This window comes from Coccinella septempunctata, chromosome 1 (genome assembly GCF_907165205.1).
Source record: "Coccinella septempunctata chromosome 1, icCocSept1.1, whole genome shotgun sequence".
NCBI lineage: Eukaryota > Metazoa > Arthropoda > Insecta > Coleoptera > Coccinellidae > Coccinella > Coccinella septempunctata.
This window is the reverse complement of record NC_058189.1, coordinates 18753827-18776406: the sequence shown is the minus strand read 5'-3', so window position 1 is coordinate 18776406 and position 22580 is coordinate 18753827. Positions and strand designations below refer to the sequence as shown.

Genomic DNA, 22580 nt, shown 5'->3' with positions numbered 1-22580 from the left:
GTTATCTGTTAGTTAGTTCTGGAGTTATTTTGACAATTTGAAGACAATATTCCATGATAGCAAAATGCCAAGCTTGCTTTGTTTACTTTGTGGTGGTGATGAGACAAATGTTCAAAAATTGCATAATTATCCCCGTAATCTAGGAAGGTGAGTTAATATGTAATTATTGCTAAGGTTTCTATGTTTCTTAAATCAAAGAACTAATAATGTCGGAGTTCGGTGCGGAGAGCGGATCGGTGCGGACCTAACCAATTTCGATTCTTCCTGGTGGCGTGTTATTTCCCCTATTGCAAGGTGGTGAGATAGTTCAAAAACAGGAGTCGAATTATTACTTTTTGATTTAAGGTTTCATTGGGATACTTTAAGTTATTTTTCATTTGTTTTTGGGGTTTTTCTTGTATATTTTTTTCTTTCTTATATACCTATTTAAAACTGTACGTGAAGTACACTTCTTTTTGAGAGTTGATGAAAAAAGAAAAAACATCAGTAGAAAGGGATAAAAATGGCAAATAATAGTCCGGGGATTTATCCCCGGATAAAAACGGCAATTACTCCGAAATCGATAAAAACATTGGAGAATATACAGGAAAATAGTGAGCAATTTTCTTTCGCAGATTTAATAATACTTAAAAATGAATTAGATGAACTGAAAAAACAGGCAATTTTGAACGAAGACAGCGAGTTGAATACTCAAGTCGACATATTATCACAATCTTTAACATTGAAAAAAGATGCGAACGAAAATAAACACATATTCAAATACGGAGTTAATGATAAGGGACCATATGTTGTTTTTGTAGAAAGTAAGATTGGTAACGTGGGAAATCTAAACCCATTGACTATAGGAAAATTTTTTTTCGAAAATAACAACTTTGAATTAAGAATAAATAAAATATCCAAAAAAGGTAGAAATAGAATAGGAATAGAGTTTTCCACGGCCGAAGATGCAAACAAGTTTGTATCAAATAATACTTTTCCAGCTTATAATGTATACATCCCTGCAGTATATTTAACAGTCAGGGGTATCATTTCGGGAATAGATGTAGCTATAGATGAACAAGAAATTATAGATTTTGGAAAATCAGATTACGAAATAATTAATGTTCGAAGACTAAAGAAAAGAATTATAATCGATGGCGAAGTACAATACAAAAAGACTAAATCTTGCGTAATTACGTTTAGAAGTACTACATTACCTAAATATATAACATTATACCATAATTTTTTAGAAGTCTCGCAATACGTCTATCCTGTTATACAATGCTTTAATTGCCTACGTTTCGGACATACGGCACATTTATGTAAAAGTAGTAGGAGATGCAGAAATTGTGGTGAGGATCATGAATATGTAAACTGCCCTAATGAAACAAAATGTATATTTTGTGGAGAAGGGCATACGGCGATGGAAAGAACCTGCCCGGAATACGAACATCAAAAATTGATTAAAGAAGCTATGGCAGTATATAAATATACCTTTTATGAAGCGAACCTCATGCTTCGAAAACGGAAAAATTTCAATATAGGTACGAGTGCATTTCCGAGTCTTCCGAAATACGAGGAGGAAAATAACATCAAAACACTCCCGGTAACAGTTAACAGAATATCATATGCGGACAAAACAAAAGCATCAAAAAACATTCAGATAATAAAACAAATAAACCCCACAGAATTACCACCTTTTCTCCTAGGAAAAGAATAGCTCCTCAAAAACCAGCATATGACAGAGATGAAATTAAAAAAATGCCTGATCGAATATGAACCAAATTACAACATGAATAATAGAGAAAAAATTTATAATACCCAAAACTCAGAAATGGATATATCTATAAACTCAGATGATATTAATCCAACAAATGAAATAGAAACTCAATCGAACTATTCAAATTTCGAAGAGAATATTATAAATAATGAGAGAAAAATAATTATTCACGATGTACAAATACATAAACCTCCAGTATAAAATAGAAATAGATGATACATCTATGGATGAAATTGGAGAATATTAACCCTTCATTATATCATGCCCACCGACAAATATATGTGTATATGTAAACCCCTTCATTATTTTATTTACCTAACTAGTCTCAAATATATTCAATATGTTTATTATACAATGGAATATAAGATCAATAATAGCTAATTATAACGAACTTATGGGCAAGCTGACAATGTCTATGCCGGATATGATAGCCTTGACTGAAACCCTTCTTGATAAAGATAAAATAATTAAAATAAAAAATTATAAAATCATCAGAAATGACAGATATGACCGTTGGGGAGGAATAGCCCTCTTAATCAAGGAAAATATAAAGTTCAAAATTATAAACATAAATATCCAAAATATGCCAAAAAAATTCCAATTTCAGATAGTAGAAGTAAACAAGGTCTGGTTTATTAACATATATAACCCACCAGATACCAAATTAGACAAGAAAATATTGATTAAAATAATAGATTCAAGCCCAGGTCCTTTTGTGATCATGGGAGACCTGAATGCGCAAAACTTCATGTGGGGGTCTGAGTCCATAAACCCCAATGGTAGGATTATTCAAGAGCTAACTGAAGATCGGGATATAATTATACTAAATGATGGATCTGCGACAAGAATGACGAAACCAAATGAAAAGAAAAGTGCACCAGACCTGACTATTGTACCGACTAATCTCGCCAACAAGTTTTCGTGGATGGTAAATCATGATACAGGACAAAGCGACCACTTCCCAATTCACATACATTTTTCAGAAGAACCAAACATAAAAACGACAAAATTTTATTCTACAAGAAAATTTAAAACTTCCAAAGCTGATTGGCCTAAATTCCAAACGAATATAAACAATTTCATGAGTGAGAATGAAATAAACAACTTAAGTGAATTCGATGATATGATTAAGATATGTGCGGAAAGAAGCATCCCCATCAAAATGGATAGAAAAACCAATAACCATAAGATTGCGATATGGTGGACTGATGAACTGACGAAGGCAATACTCCAGCGAAAAGATGCCTTTGCGGAATATATAAGAGAACCCAATTTGGAAAATTATATCAGAGTAAAGGAATTGAAAGCCAGAACCAAACGTATGATCAAAACCGAAAAAAGGAATAGTTTCAGAAAATTTACTGAGAGTATAAATTTCAACAATAGCAAGAAAGCATGGAATACCATAAAAAAAATTCAAAAGTAGTAAAGACGGACATACCTGCAATAACCAACCCGAGGTTGAAACCGTGGAAAAATTAATGATCAAACTAACAGAAAATAAATCACCCCTGATATCTTTTAACCTAGAGAACAACCTTTCCCCTATGATCACCCCATTGGAAATTCGTAAACTTATACCGGAAAAAGACTCTGCTCCTGGAATGAATTCGCTGACATATCCAATGTACAGAAATCTACCTATAATGGCTTGGGAAAAATTAGCGGAAATATTCAACAAGCTACTTGTAAATCCACAAACTATAAATACCTCAATGAAATTTTTGATACTCCCTTTCGGCAAACCAGGTAAAGACGTCAACAATGTAGACAATTTACGACCCATCTCGTTGGCACCCTGCTCAGTGAAAATATTGGAGTCAATAGTAAAACACAGGATAGAAAAAATAACAGAGGAAAATATAGAAAAAAATAATCCCTACAGTTTCGGTTTTAGACGAGGAAAATCTATTTACGACAATCTCTTGGTGGCATGCTCCAGCATCTATGAATCTCCTCTATACGGAGAAAATTCACTATCATTATTTTGCTGGATATAAAAGCAGCTTATGATAATGTGAACCTACATATTCTTAAGGATGATTTATATGATATCGGCATACCAGTAGACATCGCAAATCTGATTATAGCTTTAATGAATTATCGGGAATTATATTTTCATGATAAAGATGCAGACAGCATAAAGGGACCCTGGATAGCGCATGAAGGATTAATACAGGGATCATTACTTAGCCCTACATTATTTAATGTATATCTCTTGAAAGTTGGGGTGTGCGCAGCGGGAAATGTTAAGATTTTTCAGTATGCTGATGATCTGTTTTTAGAATGTACAGGATGGGACATAGGAGAGATATGGGAAAATCTAGATAAAACCTTAAAAAATCTAGGAGAATGGCTGGGAAAGAGAAACCTCAAAATGTGTGCAGAAAAATGTGCTGCAATGTTATTTGCACGTAGACCCATACCTGAACAAATACCAAAGTTCTCCATCGAAGAAACAGAAATCCCCTGGAAACAAGAGATAAAATATCTAGGAGTAACATTAGATCAAAAACTCAATTGGACAAAACAAATAGATGAGGTCTGCGGTAAAGCAATGAAGAACTGTAACATACTGAGAACATTATGTGGAACCTGGTGGGGTGCCCAACCTGGAGTACTGTTGGGGATATATAAATCGCTGATCCGACCACAGTTGGATTTTGGGGCTCTATTGTATGGAACATGCTCTGTGACCTCTCTGAGGAAGTTAGACAGGGTACAATATCATGCACTAAGAATAAGCTTGGGACTTATGCGATCTACGCCAATAAACATTATCCTTTCAGAAAGTGGAGAAATGAAACTGGAAAAAAGAAGAATATTACTATCGTCAAAATATATACTAAAAAGAATGAGATGCAGAAATGACCCAATACTGCAAAACATTGAAGAATTAACACTTTTCAAAGGTTTTTGGAACAATAATAGAAAACCACCCTTTGTAGAAGCGTATGAAAGAGTAAAGCCCAGAATTAAACTCATGGAGAGATCACAAAAACTTCCAGTCTACAACTTAAATATTGATATGCACATCAGGGACAATGATATAGTGGTAGCTCCAATAGAAAAAAATAGCATCGACGCACCTTTGAAGTTCCAATCCTTTTGCGAGAGGCATATTAAATCCCCATATCAGGCTATTTATACCGATGCATCAAAACAGGACAATCCTCGGACCGTTGGAGCTGGAATATACTCTGAAAATATATCGGCATCTCTCAGATTACCAGATCATTGGGCTATATACACAGCAGAAATGTTCGCAATTGGATATGCCTTAGAGTGGTCCCTGAAGAACAACCCTAGAACAAATATCATCATTTTCACGGATTCACGAAGCGCAATTATGAAACTTGAAAACTGGAAAATAAAAACTGACATACATGCTATAGAAATTAGGGTTAAAACACTGCTAATAAGAGCAGAGGAGATGGGAATTAATGTTAAGTGTGTGTGGATCCCCAGCCATTCTGGCATAGCTGGGAACGAGGAGGTAGATAGGCTGGCTAACAGAGGGAGAGAAAAAGAGGTAACAAAATACGAGGGTAGCTACCAGGATGTTTACAACATGATTAGACAAGAAGTCAAGAAGGAATGGCAGACAGAATGGAAGGAAATGGGCAGAAGTAAGGGAAAAACCAAAACCTACGTCAATATGGTGGGAGTTAAGGATAACATTACGGGAAACAAGTTAATAGGAACAAATATTTCAAGAAAAACATTAACAACAATGATTAGATTGAGATCTGGACATGTGCTATCACCCCAACACCTATACAAAATAAAAATCAAAGATGAGGAAAAATGCCATTGTGGCGAACGCGGTGATATAAGACACATATTTTTCGAATGCTCATTGAATCAGGAAAATTGTTCACTATTTTATACAAGATTAGAAGCATTCTCCTTTCAACGCCCAATTAATCTGAATGAGGTCATTTTCAGCTCCTCTCCTGATATTGCAAAACTCATATCTGAGTTCCTCAGGGCCTCAAACATCAAGCTGTAATTTCGATTTGACTCCTGTTAAAAGACCTAATAACATATCATGTTTGTTTGACAGTAACAAGTTGTTGTTTTCCTATGTCAGTGATGTCAACCTGTTCCTGTGTAAACACCGAACCCGAGACCGAACGTTTTGACACATGATACTGGGTGCATGTCCAATGGACGAGCCCAAGGTTTCCCAACGTGACAGCTTGGGAAACAAGGAAGAAGAAGAAGAAGAAGAACTAATAATGTCTTCCGTGAATGTTATAGAATGATATGTAAAATAGTCATAAGCACAGTCGATCTATGAATGGAATTAGCAATGTGCTAATATTGTTAAACTTTCAGATCTAAGGAATGGCAAGAAATACTAGGAATGGAATTCACGGGTGAATCTCTATATTCATTCAAGATCTGCAATAAGCATTTTTCACCAGATTCATATATGGATCTAAACAGATTTAAGCTTCACAGATCCGCAGTTCCTATTCCTCGGCAAACCTCTGCAAGAACTATTAAGACACATGAAGTAAATATGGAATTTCATCTGTAGAATCTGAAAAAGGTATTTGAAAATTGCGATTTTGTGCATACGCCCTTCTGGCACGAAACCCTTCATATGATAACACATAACATCTCAACTCATTTTGCAAAAGTTTTGTTTTTTGTAGTTGTTGAAAAATAGTTATAAATTGTTTCAGAAATTATGACTAAAGTGACTAAGGCAGCTTTGGATGATCCAAGCCCTAGCTCAAAAATCCCACATTTGGCCACACCGAATATCAAGGACGAAAATATTCAGAAATTTTGATGAACTTTCAATAATGGACAGTAGGTACACCAAGAAAAAAGCAATTGATGAAAATCATTCATAGAAGGGAGAATAATATGAGGAAGATTAAAACCTTATGTAGGGAAAATCCCAAGATTTAAAAGCTCTCACAAATGTATGTGAAACTAGTGTGGTATGTAAAATTATGAAATTAATGAAATTAGAAAAGGGAAAAGACAGTGAAAAGAAAAATAAATATAATTCAACATTGAAAAATTTCAAATTCATTAATTTCAAATTTTTTTTTCTCCAAGTTCCATTTATTTTGTATTTCATTTGTAAAATAAAATTTAGCTATTGTATATACATAAACCTATACTATACATACATATACATACATACCTATACCTATATTTGTTAATTATTGAATTGTTTCTTACTTAAATTGTGCTGGGACTTTTTTGGAGTTGAAATATAGCTATGAATCTTACTGATGTAGTTTTACATTTCCTATTTCCTCAGTGAATAAATGAGAAACTTTGCATTTTTGAAATCTGAAAATATTCCTTGATGAAAATTTGTCAATAAAGGCAATATTTATCAGATAGGACATTTTCCGTTCGTCAAAAATGCAAAATTTCTCATAAAACAATGTTGGCTCTTCGAACTGAATAAAATCGGCAATGCGCAGTTCAAATTTCCCGCGCTTTTGCGAGAAACTGCATGCAGCGCCTCTACAAATGCTTTCCGAAAAAATTAGGGAGATGGAGAACTAGGATCTGACTTCATTTTAGCAGGTAGTTGACCATCTCGTTTGTCTCTGGTCAAAATCAATTCAGTATATTTCTCAAGAATATTCGACTATTCGAGATGGATAATGAAAAAAGAAAGTGCAAATTTACGGAAGATCTTCCAAAAGAATTTCCATTCCTTATAAAACAAAACTTGATTCTGAAGTCCAATGTAAGAAGTGTTTGGGTCAATTAAGCACTGCATTTGGAGATAGAAGGGATATTGTAAGCTATGTTTCAAGTTACAAACGTAAAAAAAATGGTTAATGCAGCAGCGTTTTTCTCTCTGATCAAATATTTCAGACATTCAAATTTTGTTGGTTTATGAGTACCATGGTCTCTTGAAATCTCATAAAAGCAAAAAGTTTCATTTTTGCTTTTTTGAATAAGAGAAGCCCGATGATATGGCTTTATTTTTCAATCGTAGACGTTAAAAAAATAATGTGTTCCTGCGACACATTTCGGACGTCCCGAGAATTGTTCTAGAACTGCGCAAAACTGTTGCGCCCTAGTATCGAATACTCTGCGCAGTTCTAGAACCATTCTCGGACTGTCCGAAATTCGAACCCGAATACAGCTATTCTATTGATGAATAAATTGGTAATGGTAATACCATTGTATGAAGATAATTCTGGTGCAGTTGCCATTGCTAAATACGGCAACTCCACAAAAAACTCTAAACATACTGAAGTGTAGTATCATTTAATTAATGAGAATTATGAGAAGGGTGTGATTGATATTGTAAAGATGAAGTCTAAATTTAATTTAGCAGACATGTTGAATAAAAGTTTATATAAGAATTCCCAATTAGTATGAACCCAAAAATAAAAATAAGTTTTTAAAAAACAGAGTGGAGTTAGGATTGGTTTAATTTTCTTGAAATGTGTTTTAAAATTTCATGTGAAGGATCTATATTATAGATTTAAGGAGGCGTGTTGTAAGTGTCCGGATATGTATCTCATAAATACTATAATATTGACCTTATCAAAGTGTTTCGTGGCGCCACCAGTCATACTATATTCCAGTTTGGCAACTCTGTGTTTAAGTCATTTTGAGTGACACATGTGATGATATTGACATATTTATAGGAAAAATCAGTCAGCCAGCCAGTTTTTGTAAAACGTTCTTCGAATAGAGATTGCAGATTTGATATGAATCTATAATTCAGTTATGAGCAATTATGACCTATTTTCGAATAAGGAAAATGTTGACTGGAAATCGCATAACTGAAAAAAAATTGAAGAGAAATTCAAGGTTTTTTGATACCCTCTCAAAATTTGGGAATCGTCCGCAACTAAGCTTTTGCGTGCCTATTTTTATATGAAATTTTTTAAATAAAATTATTCAGGAAACATACTTAAAGTTTTGGACCTATCAAATTGTTCAACACCCCGTATATGGTCAACACTGTGTTTTGTACAATTAATTCAAGACAAAAAATCTTACTCCGAAGCAAATTAAGGTTATTTTCGTGACAAAAATTCTACTCTTTATTTACTAACAATATTCGAAATCACAATTATACTTTTTTCAGAGTGTTCATCAGAAATTTCAATTGATATCTATTTCAGGATCATAAGATAATTTCATTCGAAGCTTTGAGTATTCGATTAATACACTCAATGTTCAGAAGTACATATACTAAACTAAAGCTGTCTTTCTATATAGAATTTTTGTGTTCAAAGTTTCTCCGAAGAGAATGAGAACTATCGTATATTCCAACGGATTAAAAAACAATCATATAACCTTGAATATTGAATCACTTCATATAAGACATCAAGCAATTAAAACAGAATTATTCTTCACCTCTAACAAGAACAATCAAATAAGGCAACATCAAGATATCATCAGATCGATCGTTACCGGACCGTTTTGAACAGGGGGAGCCATAAAGTGTCATAAAACATAAAAGTTGAAAGTTTATTGCTTCTATTGTCGAGAAGGCCGTAATCACCATTCCAAATATTCTGTTACAAGAATAACGTGCCTGGCAAGTCTTGCTTTTTTGAACGAAACAATATCTTTGAGTATTCTCAATGATAATATGTATCGAAATTCTCCAGAAAAATTTTTCTTCGGAATACAAAAAATGAAGAATTATGAGAAAGAGAATTTTTGAATGATCTTCCTTACAAAATACTTATTGCAGAAAAATCACGTGGTGAATAAGAATATCGTTAATGGAGATGAGGGGTTGAAAAAAATATGCGAAAAACAACTACATAGTGCTTCACATTATGTACAGAGTTAAATCGTCAACACTTTCTAATAGTGTTTTGGAAGGGTGGCAATTTCGAAAAAATATTATATGATGTACCCTTAGTTATGTATTTTCATCGAAAAAGCGAGTCTGCCATTTATTCCCAGACGTACTTAAGAAGACTCTCGTTTTCTACAATTTGTCTTCTTTCCTTCGAATAATATGAATTTCTCAAGAAAATACAACAGAAATAAACCAGAATAGTCTGATTCAGAGTAGTTCGGAAATATTCACGTAAAATACATGTCATCAACTCTGTTGTTATGAAAGGCCTATTTTATGCAAATATTCTTCTAAAATTGTGCTTCGCCGGCCTTATTTGAGCCATATATAAAGCAATAAAAATTTCCGTTGTTCAATATAATTGAATTCTTGGAAATTATACCTACACCTATAAACCAGGAATTACACAGTTGTACTCCTTACCCTCTCAAAATTTCAGGTAATGATGATGAAAAAAGGGGGGTGTATTTAAATAAAAGGAGGATTCGATAAATACGAGTTTCATTTTGAACCCTACCGTTGAGTATTGTGTGTCTTGTGAAAAATTATCAAGAAATCTTCAGTATATCTATTTATTTGTGTTCTGTGATATCTATCGATAATAAGGTGAGTGAACATCAACATTAATTGTTTAAAACTTAAAAGCTCACTTCCTCTCAACCTCATGTAAGTGTACGTTTATGGGAATCAGGACGGTGAAAAAAATCAGCAAATCTTAGCTAATTCCAACGTTTCGCAACATATATTGTCGCTTCTTCAGGGCTAAAATATGTACCATCTATTTTTTGAAAGCATAATTTGACTTTGGTAAGTGTGTCTCAGTGCGTATCGTGACTCTGCAATTGTCTGTTTTATTATATTCATGTTGATTTGTTTTTTTTTCTGTGTGTGTTGTCGTTTTTCGTTTCTATTCACGATGATCTGTATTTTTTTCACCTTCCTAATTCCCATTAACGTACACTTAGATTAATTGTTTAACATGCTACACTTAATTGTTTAAATTGGTCCGGACATCCGGAAGAGTTGCCTACAAACTTTTTCACTAGTTCCGTACAATTAGTATAATTTTTCTCATTTCAAAAAGCGAATGTGGAAATATGACTAGCTTGCGTGTTTATCCTGGATTTAGAAATTGGATTCTGCGAATTTAATTGTTTTTTTAGGGAAAATGTCTACAGTAATGTGCACATATGTTGGATGTTCTAAGAAAATATCCACCGAGAAATCCATCACATATTTCAGATTTCCAGTGAAAGATGAAGAACGTTGTCGAAAGTGGATTCAGCATTCTGGAAATACCGAGCTTTTAGGTAGGTAATCGTTTTATTCATAAACATTGTTTTCACTCCGGGTAATTACTGACGTGATAAACTTTTTGATTAATTTACTGCTGTCATATCGAATCAAAAACTAATATTCATCATATTTTCAGATATGGATGAAAAACAATTGATATACAGAAAAATTTGCGAAGGGCATTTCGAACAGAATGCCTTCACTAACCATCTCCGTCAAAGATTGGTGAAGACAGCTGTCGCTATACACTGAGGAGTTCCAGGATTTTTCGGTAAGTTTGCGATTGATATGTTTGGTGTCAGGCAAGGATTATTTTTAGTGAGGCATTTCGTGTGAATCAGTTATTTAATCAACTAGGCTATTAATGAAAGCGATTAATGATTGAGATATTTTAATTTTAATGTTCGAGATTATTCATCGCTCAATTAATGATCGAGTTGATTACAAAATTTTTCCGTCGACCACATTTTGAATTGAATGTGAATTCCTGATTGCAAAAATTTTCTATCGATACCTATCATAGAAATCATTTTATATATTATTACTCTAGAATGCAAATCCAGTAGTAAAAAATTCGGCGAAAAATTGACAGTGGTCGTTAATACGAATGCGCATAATTAGTTTATGCAAGAAGGGTGTGATTGATATTGTAAAGATGAAGTCTAAATTTAATTTAGCAGACATGTTGAATAAAAGTTTAGATAAGAATGAGCATAAGTTAAACTATTATCAGGTATTTGGATTATCCATTTCACCACTCCCTATTCATATGAACCCAAAAATAAGAATAAGTTTTTAAAAAACAGAGTGGAGTTAGGATTGGTTTAATTTTCTTGAAATGTGTTTTAAAATTTCATGTAAAGGATCAATATTATAGATTTAAGGAGGCGTGTTGTAAGTGTCCGGATATGTATCTCATAAATACTATAATATTGACCTTATCAAAGTGTTTCGTGGCGCCACCAGTCATACTATATTCCAGTTTGGCAACTCTGTGTTTAAGTCATTTTGAGTGACACATGTGATGATATTGACATATTTATAGGAAAAATCAGTCAGCCAGCCAGTTTTTGTAAAACGTTTTTCGAATAGAGTTTGCAGATTTGATATGAATCTATAATTCAGTTATGAGCAATTATGACCTATTTTCGCTAAATTAAATTTAGACTTCATCTTTACAATATCAATCACACCCTTCTTGCATAAACTAATTATGCGCATTCGTATTAACGACCACTGTCAATTTTTCGCCGAATTTTTTACTACTGGATTTGCATTCTAGAGTAATAATATATAAAATGATTTCTATGATAGGTATCGATAGAAAATTTTTGCAATCAGGAATTCACATTCAATTCAAAATGTGGTCGACGGAAAAATCTTGTAATCAACTCGATCATTAATTGAGCGATGAATAATCTCGAACATTAAAATTAAAATATCTCAATCATTAATCGCTTTCATTAATAGCCTAGTTGATTAAATAACTAATTCACACGAAATGCCTCACTAAAAATAATCCTTGCCTGACACCAAACATATCAATCGCAAACTTACCGAAAAATCCTGGAACTCCTCAGTGTATAGCGACAGCTGTCTTCACCAATCTTTGACGGAGATGGTTAGTGAAGGCATTCTGTTCGAAATGCCCTTCGCAAATTTTTCTGTATATCAATTGTTTTTCATCCATATCTGAAAATATGATGAATATTAGTTTTTGATTCGATATGACAGCAGTAGATTAATCAAAAAGTTTATCACGTCAGTAATTACCCGGGGTGAAAACAATGTTTATGAATAAAACGATTACCTACCTAAAAGCTCGGTATTTCCAGAATGCTGAATCCACTTTCGACAACGTTCTTCATCTTTCACTGGAAATCTGAAATATGTGATGGATTTCTCGGTGGATATTTTCTTAGAACATCCAACATATGTGCACATTACTGTAGACATTTTCCCTAAAAAAACAATTAAATTCGCAGAATCCAATTTCTAAATCCAGGATAAACACGCAAGCTAGTCATATTTCCACATTCGTTTTTTGAAATGAGAAAAATTATACTAATTGTACGGAACTAGTGAAAAAGTTTGTAGGCAACTCTTCCGGATTTCCGGACCAATTTAAACAATTAAGCGTAGCATGTTAAACAATTAATCTAAGTGTACGTTAATGGGAATTAGGAAGGTGAAAAAAATACAGATCATCGTGAATAGAAACGAAAAACGACAACACACACAGAAAAAAAAACAAATCAACATGAATATAATAAAACAGACAATTGCAGAGTCACGATACGCACTGAGACACACTTACCAAAGTCAAATTATGCTTTCAAAAAATAGATGGTACATATTTTAGCCCTGAAGAAGCGACAATATATGTTGCGAAACGTTGGAATTAGCTAAGATTTGCTGATTTTTTTCACCGTCCTGATTCCCATAAACGTACACTTACATGAGGTTGAGAGGAAGTGAGCTTTTAAGTTTTAAACAATTAATGTTGATGTTCACTCACCTTATTATCGATAGATATCACAGAACACAAATAAATAGATATACTGAAGATTTCTTGATAATTTTTCACAAGACACACAATACTCAACGGTAGGGTTCAAAATGAAACTCGTATTTATCGAATCCTCCTTTTATTTAAATACACCCCCCTTTTTTCATCATCATTACCTGAAATTTTGAGAGGGTAAGGAGTACAACTGTGTAATTCCTGGTTTATAGGTGTAGGTATAATTTCCAAGAATTCAATTATATTGAACAACGGAAATTTTTATTGATTTATATATGGCTCAAATAAGGCCGGCGAAGCACAATTTTAGAAGAATATTTGCATAAAATAGGCCTTTCATAACAACAGAGTTGATGACATGTATTTTACCTGAATATTTCCGAACTACTCTGAATCAGACTATTCTGGTTTATTTCTGTTGTATTTTCTTGAGAAATTCATATTATTCGAAGGAAAGAAGACAAATTGTAGAAAACGAGAGTCTTCTTAAGTACGTCTGGGAATAAATGGCAGACTCGCTTTTTCGATGAAAATACATAACTAAGGGTACATCATATAATATTTTTTCGAAATTGCCACCCTTCCAAAACACTATTAGAAAGTGTTGACGATTTAACTCTGTACATAATGTGAAGCACTATGTAGTTGTTTTTCGCATATTTTTTTCAACCCCTCATCTCCATTAACGATATTCTTATTCACCACGTGATTTTTCTGCAATAAGTATTTTGTAAGGAAGATCATTCAAAAATTTTCTTTCTCATAATTCTTCATTTTTTGTATTCCGAAGAAAAATTTTTCTGGAGAATTTCGATACATATTATCATTGAGAATACTCAAAGATATTGTTTCGTTCAAAAAAGCAAGACTTGCCAGGCACGTTATTCTTGTAACAGAATATTTGGAATGGTGATTACGGCCTTCTCGACAATAGAAGCAATAAACTTTCAACTTTTATGTTTTATGACACTTTATGGCCCCCCCTGTTCAAAACGGTCCGGTAACGATCGATCTGATGATATCTTGATGTTGCCTTATTTGATTGTTCTTGTTAGAGGTGAAGAATAATTCTGTTTTAATTGCTTGATGTCTTATATGAAGTGATTCAATATTCAAGGTTATATGATTGTTTTTTAATCCGTTGGAATATACGATAGTTCTCATTCTCTTCGGAGAAACTTTGAACACAAAAATTCTATATAGAAAGACAGCTTTAGTTTAGTATATGTACTTCTGAACATTGAGTGTATTAATCGAATACTCAAAGCTTCGAATGAAATTATCTTATGATCCTGAAATAGATATCAATTGAAATTTCTGATGAACACTCTGAAAAAAGTATAATTGTGATTTCGAATATTGTTAGTAAATAAAGAGTAGAATTTTTGTCACGAAAATAACCTTAATTTGCTTCGGAGTAAGATTTTTTGTCTTGAATTAATTGTACAAAACACAGTGTTGACCATATACGGGGTGTTGAACAATTTGATAGGTCCAAAACTTTAAGTATATTTCCTGAATAATTTTATTTAAAAAATTTCATATAAAAATAGGCACGCAAAAGCTTAGTTGCGGACGATTTCCAAATTTTGAGAGGGTATCAAAAAACCTCGAATTTCTCTTCAATTTTTTTTCAGTTATGCGATTTCCAGTCAACATTTTCCTTATTCGAAAATAGGTCATAATTGCTCTTAACTGAATTATAGATTCATATCAAATCTGCAATCTCTATTCGAAGAACGTTTTACAAAAACTGGCTGGCTGACTGATTTTTCCTATAAATATGTCAATATCATCACATGTGTCACTCAAAATGACTTAAACACAGAGTTGCCAAACTGGAATATAGTATGACTGGTGGCGCCACGAAACACTTTGATAAGGTCAATATTATAGTATTTATGAGATACATATCCGGACACTTACAACACGCCTCCTTAAATCTATAATATAGATCCTTTACATGAAATTCTAAAACACATTTCAAGAAAATTAAACCAATCCTAACTCCACTCTGTTTTTTAAAAACTTATTCTTATTTTTGGGTTCATACTAATTGGGAATTCTTATATAAACTTTTATTCAACATGTCTGCTAAATTAAATTTAGACTTCATCTTTACAATATCAATCACACCCTTCTCATAATTCTCATTAATTAAATGATACTACACTTCAGTATGTTTAGAGTTTTTTGTGGAGTTGCCGTATTTAGCAATGGCAACTGCACCAGAATTATCTTCATACAATGGTATTACCATTACCAATTTATTCATCAATAGAATAGCTGTATTCGGGTTCGAATTTCGGACAGTCCGAGAATGGTTCTAGAACTGCGCAGAGTATTCGATACTAGGGCGCAACAGTTTTGCGCAGTTCTAGGTTCTAGAACAATTCTCGGAACGTCCGAAATGTGTCGCAGGAACACATTATTTTTTTAACGTCTACGATTGAAAAATAAAGCCATATCATCGGGCTTCTCTTATTCAAAAAAGCAAAAATGAAACTCTTTGCTTTTATGAGATTTCAAGAGACCATGGTACTCATAAACCAACAAAATTTGAATGTCTGAAATATTTGATCAGAGAGAAAAACGCTGCTGCATTAACCATTTTTTTTACGTTTGTAACTTGAAACATAGCTTACAATATCCCTTCTATCTCCAAATGCAGTGCTTAATTGACCCAAACACTTCTTACATTGGACTTCAGAATCAAGTTTTGTTTTATAAGGAATGGAAATTCTTTTGGAAGATCTTCCGTAAATTTGCACTTTCTTTTTTCATTATCCATCTCGAATAGTCGAATATTCTTGAGAAATATACTGAATTGATTTTGACCAGAGACAAACGAGATGGTCAACTACCTGCTAAAATGAAGTCACATCCTAGTTCTCCATCTCCCTAATTTTTTCGGAAAGCATTTGTAGAGGCGCTGCATGCAGTTTCTCGCAAAAGCGCGGGAAATTTGAACTGGCGCATTGCCGATTTTATTCAGTTCGAAGAGCCAACATTGTTTTATGAGAAATTTTGCATTTTTGACGAACGGAAAATGTCCTATCTGATAAATATTGCCTTTATTGACAAATTTTCATCAAGGAATATTTTCAGATTTCAAAAATGCAAAGTTTCTCATTTATTCACTGAGGAAATAGGAAATGTAAAACTACATCAGTAAGATTCATAGCTATATTTCAACTCCAAAAAAGTCCCAGCACAATTTAAGTAAGAAACAATTCAATAATTAACAAATATAGGTATAGGTATGTATGTATATGTATGTATAGTATAGGTTTATGTATATACAATAGCTAAATTTTATTTTACAAATGAAATACAAAATAAATGGAACTTGGAGAAAAAAAAATTTGAAATTAATGAATTTGAAATTTTTCAATGTTGAATTATATTTATTTTTCTTTTCACTGCCTTTTCCCTTTTCTAATTTCATTAATTTCATAATTTTACATACCACACTAGTTTCACATACATTTGTGAGAGCTTTTAAATCTTGGGATTTTCCCTACATAAGGTTTTAATTTTCCTCATATTATTCTCCCTTCTATGAATGATTTTCATTAATTGCTTTTTTCTTGGTGTACCTACTGTCCATTATTGAAAGTTCATCAAAATTTCTGAATATTTTCGTCCTTGATATTCGGTGTGGCCAAATGTGGGATTTTTGAGCTAGGGCTTGGATCATCCAAAGCTGCCTCAGTCACTTTAGTCATAATTTCTGAAACAATTTATAACTATTTTTCAACAACTACAAAAAACAAAACTTTTGCAAAATGAGTTGAGATGTTATGTGTTATCATATGAAGGGTTTCGTGCCAGAAGGGCGTATGCACAAAATCGCAATTTTCAAATACCTTTTTCAGATTCTACAGATGAAATTCCATATTTACTTCATGTGTCTTAATAGTTCTTGCAGAGGTTGGCCGAGGAATAGGAACTGCGGATCTGTGAAGCTTAAATCTGTTTAGATCCATATATGAATCTGGTGAAAAATGCTTATTGCAGATCTTGAATGAATATAGAGATTCACCCGTGAATTCCATTCCTAGTATTTCTTGCCATTCCTTAGATCTGAAAGTTTAACAATATTAGCACATTGCTAATTCCATTCATAGATCGACTGTGCTTATGACTATTTTACATATCATTCTATAACATTCACGGAAGACATTATTAGTTCTTCTTCTTCTTCTTCTTCCTTGTTTCCCAAGCTGTCACGTTGGGAAACCTTGGGCTCGTCCATTGGACATGCACCCAGTATCATGTGTCAAAACGTTCGGTCTCGGGTTCGGTGTTTACACAGGAACAGGTTGACATCACTGACATAGGAAAACAACAACTTGTTACTGTCAAACAAACATGATATGTTATTAGGTCTTTTAACAGGAGTCAAATCGAAATTACAGCTTGATGTTTGAGGCCCTGAGGAACTCAGATATGAGTTTTGCAAAATCAGGAGAGGAGCTGAAAATGACCTCATTCAGATTAATTGGGTGTTGAAAGGAGAATGCTTCTAATCTTGTATAAAATAGTGAACAATTTTCCTGATTCAATGAGCATTCGAAAAATATGTGTCAATATCACCGCGTTCGCCACAATGGCATTTTTCCTCATCTTTGATTTTTATTTTGTATAGGTGTTGGGGTGATAGCACATGTCCAGATCTCAATCTAATCATTGTTGTTAATGTTTTTCTTGAAATATTTGTTCCTATTAACTTGTTTCCCGTAATGTTATCCTTAACTCCCACCATATTGACGTAGGTTTTGGTTTTTCCCTTACTTCTGCCCATTTCCTTCCATTCTTGACTTCTTGTCTAATCATGTTGTAAACATCCTGGTAGCTACCCTCGTATTTTGTTACCTCTTTTTCTCTCCCTCTGTTAGCCAGCCTATCTACCTCCTCGTTCCCAGCTATGCCAGAATGGCTGGGGATCCACACACACTTAACATTAATTCCCATCTCCTCTGCTCTTATTAGCAGTGTTTTAACCCTAATTTCTATAGCATGTATGTCAGTTTTTATTTTCCAGTTTTCAAGTTTCATAATTGCGCTTCGTGAATCCGTGAAAATGATGATATTTGTTCTAGGGTTGTTCTTCAGGGACCACTCTAAGGCATATCCAATTGCGAACATTTCTGCTGTGTATATAGCCCAATGATCTGGTAATCTGAAAGATGCCGATATATTTTCAGAGTATATTCCAGCTCCAACGGTCCGAGGATTGTCCTGTTTTGATGCATCGGTATAAATAGCCTGATATGGGGATTTAATATGCCTCTCGCAAAAGGATTGGAACTTCAAAGGTGCGTCGATGCTATTTTTTTCTATTGGAGCTACCACTATATCATGGTCCCTGATGTGCATATCAATATTTAAGTTGTAGACTGGAAGTTTTTGTGATCTCTCCATTTCTGCATCTCATTCTTTTTAGTATATATTTTGACGATAGTAATATTCTTCTTTTTTCCAGTTTCATTTCTCCACTTTCTGAAAGGATAATGTTTATTGGCGTAGATCGCATAAGTCCCAAGCTTATTCTTAGTGCATGATATTGTACCCTGTCTAACTTCCTCAGAGAGGTCACAGAGCATGTTCCATACAATAGAGCCCCAAAATCCAACTGTGGTCGGATCAGCGATTTATATATCCCCAACAGTACTCCAGGTTGGGCACCCCACCAGGTTCCACATAATGTTCTCAGTATGTTACAGTTCTTCATTGCTTTACCGCAGACCTCATCTATTTGTTTTGTCCAATTGAGTTTTTGATCTAATGTTACTCCTAGATATTTTATCTCTTGTTTCCAGGGGATTTCTGTTTCTTCGATGGAGAACTTTGGTATTTGTTCAGGTATGGGTCTACGTGCAAATAACATTGCAGCATATTTTTCTGCACACATTTTGAGGTTTCTCTTTCCCAGCCATTCTCCTAGATTTTTTAAGGTTTTATCTAGATTTTCCCATATCTCTCCTATGTCCCATCCTGTACATTCTAAAAACAGATCATCAGCATACTGAAAAATCTTAACATTTCCCGCTGCGCACACCCCAACTTTCAAGAGATATACATTAAATAATGTAGGGCTAAGTAATGATCCCTGTATTAATCCTTCATGCGCTATCCAGGGTCCCTTTATGCTGTCTGCATCTTTATCATGAAAATGTAATTCCCGATAATTCATTAAAGCTATAATCAGATTTGCGATGTCTACTGGTATGCCGATATCATATAAATCATCCTTAAGAATATGTAGGTTCACATTATCATAAGCTGCTTTTATATCCAGCAAAATAATGATAGTGAATTTTCTCCGTATAAAGGATTCATAGATGCTGGAGCATGCCACCAAGAGATTGTCGTAAATAGATTTTCCTCGTCTAAAACCGAAACTGTAGGGATTATTTTTTTCTATATTTTCCTCTGTTATTTTTTCTATCCTGTGTTTTACTATTGACTCCAATATTTTCACTGAGCAGGGTGCCAACGAGATGGGTCGTAAATTGTCTACATTGTTGACGTCTTTACCTGGTTTGCCGAAAGGGAGTATCAAAAATTTCATTGAGGTATTTATAGTTTGTGGATTTACAAGTAGCTTGTTGAATATTTCCGCTAATTTTTCCCAAGCCATTATAGGTAGATTTCTGTACATTGGATATGTCAGCGAATTCATTCCAGGAGCAGAGTCTTTTTCCGGTATAAGTTTACGAATTTCCAATGGGGTGATCATAGGGGAAAGGTTGTTCTCTAGGTTAAAAGATATCGGGGGTGATTTATTTTCTGTTAGTTTGATCATTAATTTTTCCACGGTTTCAACCTCGGGTTGGTTATTGCAGGTATGTCCGTCTTTACTACCTTTGAATTTTTTTTTATGGTATTCCATGCTTTCTTGCTATTGTTGAAATTTATACTCTCAGTAAATTTTCTGAAACTATTCCTTTTTTCGGTTTTGATCATACGTTTGGTTCTGGCTTTCAATTCCTTTACTCTGATATAATTTTCCAAATTGGGTTCTCTTATATATTCCGCAAAGGCATCTTTTCGCTGGAGTATTGCCTTCGTCAGTTCATCAGTCCACCATATCGCAATCTTATGGTTATTGGTTTTTCTATCCATTTTGATGGGGATGCTTCTTTCCGCACATATCTTAATCATATCATCGAATTCACTTAAGTTGTTTATTTCATTCTCACTCATGAAATTGTTTATATTCGTTTGGAATTTAGGCCAATCAGCTTTGGAAGTTTTAAATTTTCTTGTAGAATAAAATTTTGTCGTTTTTATATTTGGTTCTTCTGAAAAATGTATGTGAATTGGGAAGTGGTCGCTTTGTCCTGTATCATGATTTACCATCCACGAAAACTTGTTGGCGAGATTAGTCGGTACAATAGTCAGGTCTGGTGCACTTTTCTTTTCATTTGGTTTCGTCAGTCTTGTCGCAGATCCATCATTTAGTATAATTATATCCCGATCTTCAGTTAGCTCTTGAATAATCCTACCATTGGGGTTTATGGACTCAGACCCCCACATGAAGTTTTGCGCATTCAGGTCTCCCATGATCACAAAAGGACCTGGGCTTGAATCTATTATTTTAATCAATATTTTCTTGTCTAATTTGGTATCTGGTGGGTTATATATGTTAATAAACCAGACCTTGTTTACTTCTACTATCTGAAATTGGAATTTTTTTGGCATATTTTGGATATTTATGTTTATAATTTTGAACTTTATATTTTCCTTGATTAAGAGGGCTATTCCTCCCCAACGGTCATATCTGTCATTTCTGATGATTTTATAATTTTTTATTTTAATTATTTTATCTTTATCAAGAAGGGTTTCAGTCAAGGCTATCATATCCGGCATAGACATTGTCAGCTTGCCCATAAGTTCGTTATAATTAGCTATTATTGATCTTATATTCCATTGTATAATAAACATATTGAATATATTTGAGACTAGTTAGGTAAATAAAATAATAAAGCGGTTTACATATACACATATATTTGTCGGTGGGCATGATATAATGAAGGGTTAATATTCTCCAATTTCATCCATAGATGTATCATCTATTTCTATTTTATACTCTGGAGGTTTATGTATTTGTACATCGTGAATAATTATTTTTCTCTCATTATTTATAATATTCTCTTCGAAATTTGAATAGTTCGATTGAGTTTCTATTTCATTTGTTGGATTAATATCATCTGAGTTTATAGATATATCCATTTCTGAGTTTTGGGTATTATAAATTTTTTCTCTATTATTCATGTTGTAATTTGGTTCATATTCGATCAGGCATTTTTTAATTTCATCTCTGTCATATGCTGGTTTTTGAGGAGCTATTCTTTTCCTAGGAGAAAAGGTGGTAATTCTGTGGGGTTCATTTGTTTTATTATCTGAATGTTTTTTTGATGCCTTTGTTTCGTCCGCATATGATATTCTGTTAACTGTTACCGGGAGTGTTTTGATGTTATTTTCCTGCATGCACTCGTACCTATATTGAAATTTTTTCGTTTTCGAAGCATGAGGTTCGCTTCATAAAAGGTATATTTATATACTGCCATAGCTTCTTTAATCAATTTTTGATGTTCGTATTCCGGGCAGGTTCGTTCCATCGCCGTATGCCCTTCTCCACAAAATATACATTTTGTTTCATTAGGGCAGTTTACATATTCATGATCCTCACCACAATTTCTGCATCTCCTACTACTTTTACATAAATGTGCCGTATGTCCGAAACGTAGGCAATTAAAGCATTGTATAACAGGATACACGTATTGCGAGACTTCTAAAAAATTATGGTATAATGTTATATATTTAGGTAATGTAGTACTTCTAAACGTAATTACGCAAGATTTAGTCTTTTTGTATTGTACTTCGCCATCGATTATAATTCTTTTCTTTAGTCTTCGAACATTAATTATTTCGTAATCGGATTTTCCAAAATCTATAATTTCTTGTTCATCTATATCTACATCTATTCCCGAAATGATACCCCTGACTGTTAAATATACTGCAGGGATGTATACATTATAAGCTGGAAAAGTATTATTTGATACAAACTTGTTTGCATCTTCGGCCGTGGAAAACTCTATTCCTATTCTATTTCTACCTTTTTTGGATATTTTATTTATTCTTAATTCAAAGTTGTTATTTTCGAAAAAAAT

The 22580-nt window shown here is 33.5% G+C and overlaps 2 protein-coding genes across 2 annotated transcripts; one reads left to right on the top strand and one right to left on the bottom strand.

The window, feature by feature from the left end:
- Nucleotides 1-10746: 10746 nt before the first annotated feature.
- LOC123322873 (THAP domain-containing protein 1-like) lies at nucleotides 10747-11126 on the top strand. The gene is made up of 2 exons (XM_044910936.1): nucleotides 10747-10888; nucleotides 11011-11126. Exons 1-2 carry the CDS (start codon nucleotides 10747-10749, stop codon nucleotides 11124-11126), a joined length of 258 nt encoding a protein of 85 aa, XP_044766871.1.
- Nucleotides 11127-12450: 1324 nt separating this feature from the next.
- On the bottom strand, nucleotides 12451-12830 carry LOC123322872 (THAP domain-containing protein 1-like). The gene is made up of 2 exons (XM_044910935.1): nucleotides 12689-12830; nucleotides 12451-12566 (listed from the first exon to the last, which is right to left on the bottom strand). Exons 1-2 carry the CDS (start codon nucleotides 12828-12830, stop codon nucleotides 12451-12453), a joined length of 258 nt encoding a protein of 85 aa, XP_044766870.1.
- Nucleotides 12831-22580: the final 9750 nt, after the last annotated feature.

Excerpts from the sequence above, each read along its gene's own strand:
- LOC123322873 (XM_044910936.1), top strand. The coding sequence starts at position 10,747 with ATGTCTACAGTAATGTGCACATATGTTGGATGTTCTAAGAAAATATCC. Across the intron at positions 10,889-11,010 it reads TGGAAATACCGAGCTTTTAG|ATATGGATGAAAAACAATTG; the intron begins GTAGGTAATCGT and ends TCATATTTTCAG.
- LOC123322872 (XM_044910935.1), bottom strand. The coding sequence starts at position 12,830 with ATGTCTACAGTAATGTGCACATATGTTGGATGTTCTAAGAAAATATCC. Across the intron at positions 12,567-12,688 it reads TGGAAATACCGAGCTTTTAG|ATATGGATGAAAAACAATTG; the intron begins GTAGGTAATCGT and ends TCATATTTTCAG.